At 52.5% G+C, this 14,986-nt stretch overlaps 1 protein-coding gene across 9 annotated transcripts in view; it reads right to left on the bottom strand.

Moving 5' to 3' along the window:
- Positions 1-14,636, bottom strand: part of Nfatc2 (nuclear factor of activated T cells 2) — a 118,540-nt gene extending 103,904 nt beyond the window's left edge. For 3 of the 9 annotated variants that reach the window (XM_060382783.1, XM_060382786.1, XM_060382787.1), the window contains exon 1: positions 14,263-14,636. In XM_060382783.1, the coding sequence (XP_060238766.1) occupies positions 14,263-14,332 (70 nt within the window). In that variant the 5' untranslated portion in view covers positions 14,333-14,636. Of the gene's footprint in view, positions 1-2,572; positions 2,874-14,033; positions 14,166-14,262 lie in introns of those variants that run through there. The other 6 variants (XM_060382785.1, XM_060382784.1, XM_021634839.2 and 3 more) reach the window with 6 other exon arrangements.
- Between the last annotated feature and the right edge of the window lie 350 nt (positions 14,637-14,986).

The raw sequence follows: 14,986 nt of genomic DNA, 5'->3' as shown, positions 1-14,986 counted from the left end.
TCCTATCCAGTGGAGGCGGGAGAGGCCTCCCATGGTAGTTTCGAGCCGAGGCTCCGACTTTAACTCTGCTACTGACCAGCCCTGCCTTTGCCAGCAACTTACCCCACCTCTCTGCACCTTCAAGTTCTCCTCTATAAACTGAAAGCCAGAAGCAGCACCTGCCTGCTGGGGTGAGAGGGGCACCCATGTCCCTCTGCTGCCAATAGTCTGACTTCCCAAACTCCTATGTGCTTTCACAGGTGGTTTTCGTGGGGCATCTGCCTCACTGTTAACCCTTTTCCTCCTGGTGGATTTTGCCGGGCTCATGGTCATCTAACTTAAGATTCATCGTCAGGATGGTATCATCCTAGACAGAGGCCTAGTACCAAGATAAAGGTCAGCTCAGGGAGTCCTGCTGTGAGAAACAGAGAAGGATCACCCTCCAGCCGTGAGCCCACAGCTGGAAAACTTCACTTCTGCCTCCCAGGGCTCACGAAGTCCCTCCTGTGCCTCCTGACTCCACCCACCCTTTCCCAACACGGCCCCAGAGTGTCATTTGCAGCTCCTGTGCAAGGGTCTCTCTCACCTAGTGACTTTCCTAAGAGCACAATTTGGAACGGAGTCACCAGGGAGAAACCCACGTCCCCTGTGGGGAAGATCAGGTCAACAGCAACAAATCTGGCTGACAGTGCGTTCCCTGGGCATGAAAAGAGAATGCCCCACACTGCTGCGATCTCCCAGACACCTGTAGCCCTCACCTAACCATAAGGAAAACATCATAAAAAAAAATTAAAACAGGGTGCCACAGGCCTGTGACGCCCAGCACTGGGGATGCCGTGGCAGAAGATGTCTGGTTTCAGGCCAGCCTGAACCTCATGCTAACCTGTTACAGAAATACATTAGATAGGCTGTGTATACCATTATCCATAGTGCCTACTTCTAACACAGAACTTCAAGGCTGTTTACAACACACACACACACACACACACACACACACACACACACACACTGAAAAAGCATGAACTTTTCTCAATAAAGTATCCACATCAAAGAGCTACATCATGCTAACATGTCAGGCCCATAGCAAGAGGGAAGGGGTGCTGGGTGTATAAGAATTCCAGCTAACTGCTATCACAGTGCTTCTATAAATGGGAAGCCAAACCCCCCCCCCAAAAAAAATAAACTTTATTATTAAAAAAAAAAAAAAACCAGCAACACAGGTTACCAGGCTTCCCGTGGTCATTAAGCTACCCATCTGCTGGTCACCGAGCTGTGCTTGCCAAGAAAAACTATAAAAAGCACCTCCCACCAGATTTGGCTTGGAAACTATTTCCCCGGAAATCCTCACCCTCCACCCTCACCTCAGGGAGAGAGAGATAGAGAAAGACACAGAGAGAAACAGAGAGAGACAGAGAGATATAAATTCCCTGCCAGACATGACTCTAATCTTAACAAGCACATAGACCACTGATGTGTGCCGCTGGCTTACAGATTCCTGATTGTGTCTTTTCAAGGAAAGGCTGTCCCCAGACTAGAACTCTAAAACACGAACATCTCCAGCCAAAACACAAAAACTGTCACACAAGCCAGTCCCTCCCCAAAGTTGCCCATGAAGACCCTGATGTTCGGGGAAAAGGGTTAACACCGGCAGGACTCAGGAACAGACATCCTCCCCAGCCGGAGTGGCAGCCCTTCCTACGCACCAGGCAGCAGATGCCAGCAAGCCCGTAGCCATTGAGGCATCTGGAAGCTGCCAGCAGGCTTGCCCCTGAACCGGTCAGGAGCATGGGCTGGGCTGTCAAAATCAGGAAACCTGGTCAGGTCTTTGTTTGCTCCCAGACAACAAGCTTTCTAACCAGAGAATGTGAGGCTGGGCGTCAAGCCGGCGACTGCTTCTGACAAATGCATTCTGACAAATGACAGGGACATTTGCCCAGCCCCCAGCAACAGGGGACAGATGAAGGCCCAGACTGAACTTAGACAGAAAAAGTCGGCCCTCCTCGCCCAGGTGCCACAGAAGCATGGGTGAGGGGCTGGTGGAAGACCTCTTAATAAGCTGGGGCTGGTGGAAGACCCCTTAATAAGCTGGGGCTGGTCCACCTGCAGTGACTGGTAAACACGGAGAGGAAATGGGCCAGGCTCCTGGCACCAAAGGCAAACCACCCTCAAGCATGAGACACAAAGCCTCTTCCTTAGTTTCAACACAAAGTCCCCAACAACCGGCTCCCAGGATGCCGCAGGGCCACTGTCTCATCGCCTCAGGGGCAAGATTTGTCAAGCTTAGCTGCAGCCTTTCTGACATTGTTGGGCACACGCCCCTCCACCGACTACACTCTCAGAGAGCAAAGACATCACTTCCACGATCTCTGGGGTGTCCTGGGCACCTGACCATCCTTTGCTATGCTAACAGCGACCCTCGGAAGGAACTGGAAACCGTCCCCTCGGGACTGTGCGGCCACTCTCTCCGGCTCCCCTCCCTGTCAGCAGGGCAGGGGCGGCCCCTGCTGCAGGCTCCGGAGGAAGCCCTGCATCGGGTCCCCAGGCCCTGTCCCTGCCAGGCCTCGAGGACCAGGCGGGGGTAGCCTCCACCGACCTTCGATAGGGTTCAGATAGTCATAATCGAAGAGGATGGAAAAGTCCAGCTCGTCCTGGGGACTGCCCCCGGGCTCGTGGCCTGGGCCGTCCCCGCCGTCCGGGTCGGGCTGTGACTCCACGGCTTCCATGGCTCAGGGCGGCCGGGCTGCGGGGCCGGGTAGGGTCGCGGGGCCCGGAGGAGGCTCGCTCAGACCGGGGTCACCGTGTCTGGGGCGCACGCCGGGGCCGAGGATGGCTCACTGCGCAGTGGGTCCTGGACGCGTCCGGGGAGCGGGTGTCGCGAGCTTCCTGCTCAAGGCACCTGTTGCAGCCTGGAGGGGGCGGGGGCGGGGACGGCGGTGGCTGGCGGGGCGGGGCCACGCCCGGACGGGGTGGGGCACAGCCCGGTCTGGCCTGAGTGACAGGCCCAGGCAACTTCTGTTCCACCTGCCACTGTCTGATCTAGGGTCCCACCAGAAGCTGCTGCCTTAGGGACCGCTCTACCTCAGGGGCCACTCGCGGAGCCTTTCCTGATTAATCCCCTTTGCTGGGGAGGGGCACCCTGTCTTCTTTGGCATTCCCACAGCTGTGGCGCAGTGTCTGTCTCTGATTTGCAAGCCACAACCTCAGTTGATCAGGCCTGGGCCACCTACCACGTGCCACCCAGCATATAGCGGCCACCGTGGCCCTGCTGGGACAGATTAGGCATAAAGAGCATCACCCCTCTTGGCAATCAGGAGAGGAGTCGGCAGGGGCTGCGAAGGCTTTGGCGCCAGGGGGAGGTGACACTCGAAGAGGTTGATTGATGGTGATGTGGGGACCCTGTCCTGGCACTGAGAACAGGAAGTGGTCTGGTGTGTAGGAGGCAGGGTTGACAGGTAACTTGTACATCCTGCTGATGTGAAATGTCGATTACCAGGCTCCTCCCCCCAACCCTGCACCGTCCCCCATGGCTTTCAGTTCCGTAAGCCTGGATTTAAGCCCAGGAATATGGAATTTGGATTAAGCCCTCGAGGTGAAGATAGGTGACTGCTGAAGAACCCAGGGCTACTGTCCAGTGAGCCTCCCAGCTTATAACTTCTCAAAGTGAGAACCAAGGGAGCAAAGGAGAGTCTGGGCAGTGGTCCCCGATGTCCCTGGATGACTACAATCACTGAACAGCTCTTTAAAAGCCAGGCCCGGCTGCAATTGAAACCTGCAGGCGACCGGTCTTTTGTGAGGCGATTAAGACTTAAGGAAAGCAAAAGATCAAACATCTGGGTGGGGGGATGGGGAGGCCCTCCCGTCCTGTTCTCAACAACCCGGGTGACAATGACTGCAGCATGGACCATGAGGAAGGAGGACAGAAGGCAGGCATTATCAGGGGACCCATGGAAGTCTGCCTCAAGCTATCCAACACTGAGCTGGGCATGGCCATGCATGCCAATAATCCCAGCACCTGAGAGGCAAAGGCGGCAGGGATAGCTTCAAGGTTGAGGTCAGCCTGGGCTATGGAAGGAAAGAAACTCTCACCACCCAAAACAACAACTCTCATGGTTCTTTTTCAGAACTATTTGCTGAGTTGAGTACCTGCTACAAATGCTGAGTCGCAGGCATCTGCAGGGCTATCCACAAATGCAACAAGGCACAGCTGGGCGCAGGGTCTCCTAACTCCCCAACACACGCTGGAACCCGATGGAGACCAGTTAAAGCATTCAGCTTCCCAAGCTCCACCAGGCACCAATTTACCTGAGTGCTAAAAGCTGGGCACAGGGTTCCCAGCAACTTCGCAAAGCAAAACAACAAAACCTGCCCATCAGCTTCCAAATGAGAGGCCAGACATGAGAGCAACTGCTTCAAAGACCACACCACTGCAGGGGCCTATGCCTGGCTCTGGAAAGACTCCTTCCTCCTCTATTAACTGCTCCCCAAGGCTGTCCATTTGGGAAGCTACTTTCTCTTCTCGTGTTGGGGACTGAACCCATGTCCTCATGAATGTTTGTTAGGCAATAATTCCACCACTAAACCATGCTCCATCCCTTGGGAAGCAGCTCCTAAGATGATCTTGGTAGAAGCTGTCCCATCCTGCTTGACAAGGAAGACAATGAAAGACAATCAGAGAATTTTATCACCAAAGACCCCTGAGATCCACTAAGGTGGAGGCCATGGCCACCTTTTGTACAGTGGGTGTATACATGAATGGAGTTCAGGTGGATATTTGAACAGAGAGATGTTTGGACAGCTGGATGAATGGATTGGTAGTTGGGTGGATGGTTGGATGGATAGATAGATAGATAGATAGATACACAGATAAAGAGTTTACGTTGGTGGCTATGCATGTAGACAGATAAGAGATGGCTCCATGGGTAGGAGCATTGTTGCTCATGCAGGGGACCTGAGTTTGATTCTCAGCACCTACATAGCACCACACAACCACCTATGACTTTAGTTCCAGAGAATCTAGTGCCCTCTTATGGCCTCTGTTGGCACTGCAAGCACTTGGTGCACATATATTCAAGCAAAACACCTGTTCGTGTAAACATAAATCTTAAACACACGCATACCTGGGGCTGGGAAGATAGCTCAGCAGTTGAGAGTACATACTGCTCTTGCCAAGGACCTGAATTTTGTCCCCAGCACCCCCAGCATCATACAGCTTACAACTGTCTGTAACTCCAGCTCTAGGGGACCTCACACCCTTCTCTGTCAAGTGCACACAAACAGGTGCACAGACACACAGACACACACATGTAATTAAAACTATTTTAAATATACATACATGCACACATACCTACAGCAAGCCTCCCACAGCTTCCTGTCAAGTTCAGAGTGAAACAGAGCAGCCAGGCTCTAGGTCGGCTGCCCTGCTCTCTGGGCACCATGACCTGCCACGGTCTTCTTCTCTTGTGCCTCTGCCTGTGGATCAGGCCTGACCCTGCAGCATCCTTTCTGAGCACGGTTATTTAATCCATCTGTTACTTATTCTTAAACTTGAATGTGAGTGCTTGGAGGGCAGGAGCAAAGGGTGTTCATTTTCTTCAACTAAACACCTCGGGTAGCCAATTTCAGCAAATAAAAATAGGAGGTACCCAGTTTAAGTTTGAACCTTAGACAGTTAATCCTTTTTTAAACATAGGTCGTAACTATTGCATGAGGAAATAATTCTGTTCAATTTTTATATGTTTATTGTTTTATGTGAAACAATGTGTTTTATTGTTTACATGAAATTCAGGGTTTATGCATGAACATGTCCACCTGTGTGCTCACGTGTGGAGGCCAGTGGGCAGCCTCAAGTGCTTCCTCTGACATGGTCCACCTTTTTGTTTTGTTTCATTTTGAGGCAGGGTCTCTCACTGGCCTGGAATTTACCAAGCAAGGCTAGGCTAGTGGACCAGTAGAGTCCCAGGGGCCCACCTCTCTACACCTCCCTAGAGCTGGGATTGCAAGCATACAGCAGTAGGCCCAGAATATTTTTTTTCTAATTTGGGGGTTGCTCTCAAGTCCTCATGCTTGCAGGGCAGGCACTCTAGGGACTGAGCTATCTCCAGAGCCGGCAAGAGTCAAGCTTCACCAACTTCCTGGTTCTTCGCCTCTATCCTCAAGTCTTCAGTGACAGCTGGGACATGGGAAGATGAGGCTGGGATAATGGGCCCAATGCTTCCCCCTGGGGGACAGACCAGAAATGAAATATGAGAAGAGCCACTCCCTGCTCGGCTGGTGTGCTGGCACAGGACTGGTAGACTGGCATCTGTGACAACGTCAGATTGTCAAATCAGTGTCACTTTGCACGTTTGCACCCGAGCCCCAAGCATGGGTATGTGGCCTGTCACTGTTTCTACACAAACATGCGGTGGCTCCAGAGACGCACTGCATGCACATGGTGTTTTTAAAGGAGGGAAGAATGTGTCCTGTGTATAGGGAAATGTCCTGCTAAGCTCATCAAAGAGTCCGTGAAACAAGTAACAGAGAAAAACAATATACAACACATTAGTAAGGTACTGTACAGATAAGGAGCCAGGGACAGACACACACACACACACACACACTTCCAAGCTGATCTTCCAAATGGCCAGTGGTTCCCACGGATAGAGACACAAATGTCTCACCAGGGCCAGTGCTGAGGGATAAATATGAACAGCTCAACTCAAAGGGCCTGGGTCCCATTTGATCTCTTCCTGGAGTACAGAACGCTGGCCTTTTCTGTGCCTCAGTTTCCTTCACTGCCAACCAGAGTAACCATCAGCATCAGCTTCCTGGGGTCCGACATGCATGGCCACCAGCACCCCCACACTTACAAGGACCTTGAACATGGCACGATGCCCCGCTATTGCATCATTAAATCTTCACTAATCCCGGCGCAGGACGTTGTGAGTCTTCTGTCTGTGTGCCGCCCTGATGCTGGCTGCAGCAGTTAAGGAATGTCATAAATTCTGGCCACGAACCTCACATCCTGACAACGGCCTCCATGACCACTGACTGCAAAGGGCAGAAGCTGGGCACTGTAACTCCAATAGGAAACATCGGAACCCTCTCTACTGGATCCCAGAAGTGACCATTCCCCAATTTCAGCGCACTCTGGGATTTGTTGCTACTCTAGATGCTAATGGTGTGACTCTTTGACAGAGGCCTTTTGCTACCAACATCTGGCTGAGTTCTGGGGGAAAAGGATCAAAATTACCAGGCAGGCTGACGAACACCCATAATCCCACCACTCCAGAAGTAAGTCAGGGGGGTTGCTACAAGTTTGATGCCAGCTTGGGTTACCTAATAAGTTTTATCTAAAGGTACACTGCTAGGCCAATACCCTCAAAAGAACAAAATGCAGAAAGTGACAAATCCCTAGTGCTGCAAACTATATTCTTTTATGATTATTTAGTGTGTGCACACACGCTGTGACACATGTGGAGGTCAGAGGACAACTTTGCTGAGTCAGCTCTCCCCATCTACCATGTGGGTTCCAGGAATTGAACTCAGGTCCGCAGGCTTGGCTGCAAGCACTCTTAACCTGGAGAGCCATCTTACCACCCTTATACTGCATTTCATGCCTTGTTTATTGAAACCAAGATGTATACAAAACAAAAAGCTCCTGTGACAAACAAACTCCCGGGAGTTAAAGATGTCAGTCCATTCGGAGATGAACTGGACTCTGAGGGAAAAGGGATACAAACAAGCTGCCTTTATTCGAAATTGTTATAATTTGTACAGGCTGTTGTAAGATTTCGGTATCTGTTTTTGTTTTTAAAATATCTCATTGACTGTGGCTCGTCTTGGTGACTGGGTTTCTTGCTGCAATCTGTGACTGACCTGCCCCACACTCTGGCAAAGCCATTCTCAGGAACAGTCTCCTAGGCACTGGGAACATAAGTGTTTCCTTTTCTCGGTGCTGGGGCTCCAGCACAGGCCAAGCACACCCCAGGCAACTCTGTACCACTGAGCCACTTCCCAGCCACTGTATTTGTGAGACGGGGTCTTCTTCTGTGGCTCAGACTAGCCTGGAACTCGCCATCCTCCTGCCTCAGCTCCCCCAAGCTGGGATTATACCCAACAATCTTTTGAAGTCAGGTGGTGATGGGAACAGGTGCTGAGCCAAAGACCTCAACCTTGGAGTGCTGCTGTTCCCTTCCCAAAAAATGAGGCGTACAGCATCTCCCCACTCCCCTACTTTCTTAAGTTTTTGTTGTATTTTCTTTTTTGGAGACAAGGTATTATGTAGCCCAGGATGGCCTTGAACTTGCTATGTGGTCAAGGAAAGCCCTGAACTCCTGGTTCTCCTGTCTCTGCCTCTAGAGTACTGGAATTGGAGGCATGTCCTTGTGTCCCTAATGGCTAGAAGATCAATCCTGAGAAAGGGTCTGATGCCAGTTTTATGCTGTCCCTGGAACTGGTCCAGGGCCTCTTGCAAGCGAGGTGGGTACTCTGTGAGCTGTGTCTGCCAGCACTATCACCACTGCCCTCTCCTTTCGGGCAGCCAGCAGCCTTCACCTCTGCTGTCACCTACTTGACATGTGAAGACCCCTCATGGCTATGGCCTCTTTCAGATTCTCGGCAGTCTCTGTGTGAGCTGAAAATACAAACATCCCGGCCTTCCGCACCCCAGCTGCTCTTCTCCCAGCCCTGTCCAGAGTTGATACCAACACTTCAACTCAGGCTAAGGGTTGACACAGGTCATCCAGAGCGGGCAGAAAGACTCCTGGGGTTTGCCACAAAAATATGTGTAATCCTTCAGGAAGGACCCTGGCAGCTCCTTTGGTGGTTAGGAGGTAATAGCTTAAATTTAAACAATAAAACAAACCAGGCATGGCCACCCATGCCTACACTCCCAGGCCAGTCAAGAATGCACATCAAGGTCTTGTTTCAAAAACTTAAATAACTAATTAAAATAAAACGGTGCATCCCAAAAGTCCTGAGCACTGGGGACTAAGTCCAAGGTCACCAAACAGTAATATGTACACACACACACACACACACACACACACACACGGGGGAATAACAGCAAAAATGACAGCAATCACAAGCTACCAGTTGGTCTAGTCTGGGTCTTGATTAGACCCAAAAACACACGTTTGGTACCTTTGGTACCAAAATAGAAAGTATTCCCACAGAACCCCACAATGCCCTGAAGAGCATAGTCTGGCTCATAGGCAGGAAGGCATTACTCCCGGCTCTCTCATCCGAGCACACTGGTTTCTGTCCCCTGCCCGAGCTTCTCTCGGGCTTCCCCAGCAGTCACTCCGACCTGGTTCCAAGCCTCTTCCTTCAGTCTTTCCTCTAGCCTTTGAGGTTAAGGAGGCCACAGAGCCTGCCGGTGAATTTTCACCGTGACCCTGACAGTGAAGCTCAGACCCCTCCCTAGATCCTTCACGCCCTGTCCTGGCACACATCTACGAGCTCAGCTTCCATCGCCTTCCTCTCTGCCCTGTTGCTGGCCTTCAGCCTGGCCACAGACTGCCTGCTCGGGAGCCTGTGGGCAGTGTTCCTCTCACCGGGAATGTTCCTCTCTGAAAACCTGCAGGCAGAGCCTCCTCCCTTCAGAATTGAACAAAAGCCCACCTCGCTGGGGAAGAGGAGGTGTCAAGGCTGAATGAACAGCCTGCTGCTGCTGCTGAATGAACAGAGGGAGCTCCCAAAGCTGGAGTCTTCACTCCAGAGGCCTCGGAGTCAGGACTCACTGAGAAGAGGTCCTTTGCAGATGTGAACAGGTGAAGATGAGACCATGCAGGACCCGAGGGGTCTAGTCCTGAGGCTGGACCCTTGGAAGGGCAAGCACCAATCCATAAAGGCCACGGGGAAACGGAGACAGAGCAAAAGGATGCAGCCACGGGCCACAGAAGCCAGGAGTGCCTGAGTCACGAGAAGACACAGACAAGGTCGACGCTGAGCCTCCAGAGAACGTGGCCTGCCAGCCCCAACCCAGACTTCTGATCCTTAGCACAGTGCAGAAGGAGCATCCTCCCGTCAAACAGCATTGTGTGATGACGAGTTACAGTAGCCACAAGGAGCCGGCCTAGCTAACTATACACACACACATACACACACACACACACACACAAACATGCATGCATCCGCATGTACAAGCGCATGCATGTTTGTGTGTGCACAAACATGGGATGTGTACACACATGTGCAGGCAGACATGCACTGCCCCAGAGCACAAGAGCAAACTCTTGCCCACAGGGTCCATGTCCAGCTTACTTAACAGGAAATGGACAGGTCAGCTGCTATAGGATCTGTGAGTATGTGAGTGTGGTGTGTGTGTGTGTGTGTGTGTTGGTATACTACTAGCCCATGTGTGTGCATGTGAGTGCCATCAAGTGTCTTCTTGGGTCACTCTCCACCTTCCTTTTTCTTGAGACAGTCTCTCACTGAACCTGGAGCTGATGGTTTCGTCTAGATTGGCTGGGCAGGATACATCTGCCTCCACAACACTGGGCTCACAGGCGCGCATCTCTATCCCCTGCTTTTTGGTGACTGAGAGCTAGGAATCCAAGCCTGGAACAGCAAGCTCTTTACACACTGAGCTATCTCTCCAGGGCAGCTGCTCTAGATAGTGCTCAGCTCAAACTCACTAGTACTCTCTTATCCACAGGGAAACTGAGGCACAGGAAAGGGGGAGGTTCCTTGCCCAAGGTCACAGCCTCTCCTAAGTAGCAGAAGTGGACTGGACCCTGTGGCCAGCACTCAGGCTGTTGATTTCTGGGGGATCATAAATTGCTCCTGGGATCCCATAAAGAGTCACAGAATAAGAGGCTTGGCCCTGCCTTTCAGGCGCTTACAGCCATGATTTAAAAACAAAACAAAACAGACAAAAAAAAAAAAAAAAAACCAGCTTCAAAAAACTCCCATCTTCACAGGAGAGCTTCCTTCTAAAGCCTTGAGCTGTGGGGAAACATGGGCACTTAGGAGGCTCCCTGCAGGCTGAGTTGCCTGGGGTGTTATGGAAGTACTAGCCAGGGAGGGGCCTTGGCAGCCCTCTGTGCTGAGCCTCTTTGCTGGCCACCTTACTCTCATGGCAGTGGAAATGTCCTTTTCTTGTCCTGAGCTGAGGCAAAGCTAGGCACTGCACCTTCTCTGTCTGCCTCAGTTTCTCTGACTCTGACAACCATGATCATGCCTTCTTCTTTCTCTCCTGTATCTCTCCTTCCCTTCCAAGATGTGTTAGAGAACATCTTAGGGTGGAAGAAAGGGTCTAGAGCCAAGGTCTAGGTTATGTGTGTGTCAATGACATTCAGAAGTTAGGATGATGTCAGCAAGTATCCAAGATGGCTGAGCCTGCGGTTCAAATTGACTCTGTCACATCCTTACTGGGTAAGCCTTGGCCTTCTCTGTCTTGCTGCCCTCCTCTGTGGAGAGGAGAATGCCATACACATCAAATACCGTCTCTGTGAGAAGGAGGAGACTCGGTAAGTCCAAGGCAGACAGCCCCAGACAACGCTGAGTCAACACAAAGCCGACAGGGAGCAGCAGCGGTGGCTCATCCAGGGCCAGGCCCTACGCCTCTCCTCGTGCTGTGACGTTTGGCAAAGCTGCTCTTGCTGTCCTCAGCCATCAGACACCAGCCCGGGGTATGTGCTCACCGCATGTGACACAGAGCTAAGTCTTGTATATGCATGGTTTCGTGTGACGCAAGCGACAACCCTATGAAGGCTATGCTGTCATTATTCTTTTTTTTTTTTTTTTTTTTTTTTTTTTTTGCAAATGAGGAAATTGAGGCTTTTGAAGTCAGCTTAACCCAATCTGTGTCATTTTAAAGTTCCAGCAGATTTTATTTTTTTAAATACCTTAAGAGCTCTAGGGGACTGCGGAGGTGGTTCAGTCAGTGAAGAGACTGCCTGAGTTCAGTCTCTAGTACCCCCTATCCAGGGGCATAGCAGCTCATCTCTGTAACCCCAGCACTCTGGAGGTAGAGGCAGAAGATCAGATGTTCAAGGACATCCTCGGTTACAAAATGAATTTGAAGCTAGCCTGGGCTACATGAGACTCGGTTTCAAAGGGAAGGGGCAGGGCATGACCTAAAGAACACATACTCAAAGAATGTTCACCGATGTCCAGTTTCCATACAACCCCACTTACCGGCTTTAATGTTTCTATCTTTAACGTGGTGGGAGTTGCAGCTAGCATTTACAGAGCACCCATGATGAGAAAGACACCCTCTTGGGGGTTTGCTGACCCCCTACAACCACGCCGTGACAGAGGCCTTCCTAGAGGCTGCATTTTACAGAGGAGGACATTAAGGCACAGAGAGAGGTTAAGTTATTTCCCCCATACCCCACAGCTGCGATATGGCCGTGCAGAAATCCTAATCGATGCAGAAGCCGGGGAACCGGGGCCTGGGCGGGAGCAAAGCTCATCTCAAGTTTGCTCACTCCTAAAATACTTTCCATCGCCTTTCAGATAACACTGAGCACATCTTTCACACTGGGGCTTCAGACCAATTCTGCACAGCAAGTTTGCTGTTGCCACACAAATATTTCTATCCTTTGCTTAGGGCATGCCCGTCAGCATGCTCCCTGGGACTCTGGAGATCTCATCCAGCAAGCAGTTGAGTTAAACGATGGCCTGGTTGTTTTCTCTGGGGACCCCTACGCAGGGCACAGCGATTGGCCTAGCCCAAGCCAGCTGCCTGTGATGCCCGGAGCTGTTGTCTGTATGCCTTATTGCTGTGTCATCTTTGCCAGGATCAACCTGGCATCCTGTGCCCTGAATATACCAGCCTGCTGTTTGTGCACACTTGAACAAGAACTGTGGGGTGGGGGGGTCGAGGTACGGTTCCTTCCAGACCTTAGCAGAGAAGCAGAGTTCTCAGCCCAGAGCAGAAGGACCCAGCGGCCAGTCAGGCACAAAATAAAAGCCAGGCTTCTCCTCGGCGTTCTTGCTGTGTCCCTCTCCTCCTCCCTTATGGAACTAAATCTGGCATCTGTCTGTCCCCCACCCCCACCGTCGGAGCACCCATGTCTTTGGTTTGGTCAGCAGTTAAAAAACAAACAAACAAAAAGAACAAAAACCTCTCCAAGACCTTCCCATATGCGTCGGCTGCCTGGGAGCACCGCGCTGTCACCTGACATAATATTAGCACGTTTTTTTTTTCCTCTCGTCATTATGTCATTGCACCACTGCCACTTAACCACTGGCAGAGGACAGGTTAAGCTGGTACCCCCTAAAAGGTCCCAAGCGCTGACAGGATCTGGCTTTCAAAAGTCCCGCTCCACTAAAAACTAAGCTGAGGTTGGAAGTGGCTAAACCCACCTTTTACCTAAAGGGGGTGGGGCTTGGATCTGGTTTTCAGCAGGAGCCCCCAAACCTCAAACTTACAGGCCCAAACTGTCCTTTGCCTCCGCCCCACCGCGCCCCCCAGGACCGCAGCTCACCACGCAGAGCACAAAACCTACATTCAACTCGGATTTTATGACGCGAGGCTAGCTCCTCCCACGCGGATGTATTCCGCTTAACCCTTGAGCCCTGCCCATTTGGCGGCGCCCCTGTCCCTGCACACAGGCTGGCTGCACAGAAAGCCATCCAACAGCCTCCACTTTAAAGACCTGACTCCTGACTCCCCAGACCAAACCCCTCACAATCCCAACCAGATGGGCTAAGATTTCATATCGTATTCTCACGCATTAACTCCCCCCACACACACTAGAACCAAAGTGAATGGCTTCACGGTTACATCTAAAAGGGAGAAGATGGAGCAGAAACGGGGACAGCGGGGCGCCCCTGATCCCTTCGGCAGAGCAAATTGGGGTGGGGGAGCTGGAAGAGCCCTCAGACACATTCCCAAAAAAGGGGGAAAGAAAATGGCTTAAATTGCTTGAATGGCCCAGAGCATCTGTTGAAGTGACTGCTGGAAAGTGAGGTCTCTGTATTAGTAAATAGCAAAATGTCAAAAAAAAAAAAAAAAAAAAAAAAAAAAAAAGCTAAATAATAATGATGACAAGGACGATGGGAGGAAGAGAAGCAGCCAGCGGTTAGCAGCAAGACCCCCTCCTGGTGTCCCACCTACCTACCCAGGGAATCCCGCCTGGAGACGCTTCCTCGAGTCACCCCCCGCGGCCAGGATGCGAGCGTGCGCCCCTGTTTGACCGCATCTAAGCATCTCTACCTGCGAGCGAGGACAGCGTCGGGTGGCCCACGGGGGGGAGGGGGTTGGGTAGCAGAGCCGGGCTGCGATGCGAGGATGCGGGCAGGGATGCGGGCAGGGATGTGGGCAGGGGACGCGGAGGGCGGCGCGGTTACCTCGGTCCGCAGACCCCATGGCGCGGAGGGGCTGGCGGGGGCCCGGCCTGCGCAATGCGGGGCGCTGCATCTGGAGGGGCCGGGCTCAGCGGGCTGGGGAGCGGGTGCTGCGATCCGGCGGAGCGGCGGCGCAGAGGCTGCAGCGCCCAGGCTCCGCTCCGGGGCTCTCGCTCGCCGTGCTCCCGCTCCTAGGCTCCTGCGCCGGCTCTCCGTGCTCCCGCTGCCGTGCTCCGGGCTCCGGCTCCCCCGGGCTCCAGGCTGCTGCGGCGCTTCGCGGGTCGCTTTACTCCAGCGGCAAGGCGACTTCCTTCCCCGCGCTCCGTGTTTATAGGCTTTCAATGCAGTAAAATAACGGGATTCCCTCACTGTTTCCTCCTGTTTACCCAGCGCCATGGAAACCCCTGGATCCCTTCCATCTCCAAAACTAAGGGCTTTCCTGAAAACTTCACACTCAGGAATCCATGACGTCGCCTCCTCCGCGGCCAGCCAGCTCCGTGGCTCCTTCGGCCGCCAAGCACAAGTCCCTGATTGTTCGGGGCAGGGAGAAAGTCGGGGAGAGGGAGGCGCGCAGGGGTGGGGGCGCGGCCCGCCAGGCCCTGCAGGAGCTGCGTGCAAGCTCGCCCGACAGCCACCGCCTCCCCGCTGCAGCCCTGCCCCGATTCAGCCTCCTGACACCCCGCTTTCCCGAGAGGCTGCCCCCCGGAGAAAGCTGCCCAGGCTTTCA

This window comes from Meriones unguiculatus, chromosome 4 (genome assembly GCF_030254825.1).
Source record: "Meriones unguiculatus strain TT.TT164.6M chromosome 4, Bangor_MerUng_6.1, whole genome shotgun sequence".
NCBI lineage: Eukaryota > Metazoa > Chordata > Mammalia > Rodentia > Muridae > Meriones > Meriones unguiculatus.
This window is presented reverse-complemented; position numbering and strand designations above follow the sequence as displayed.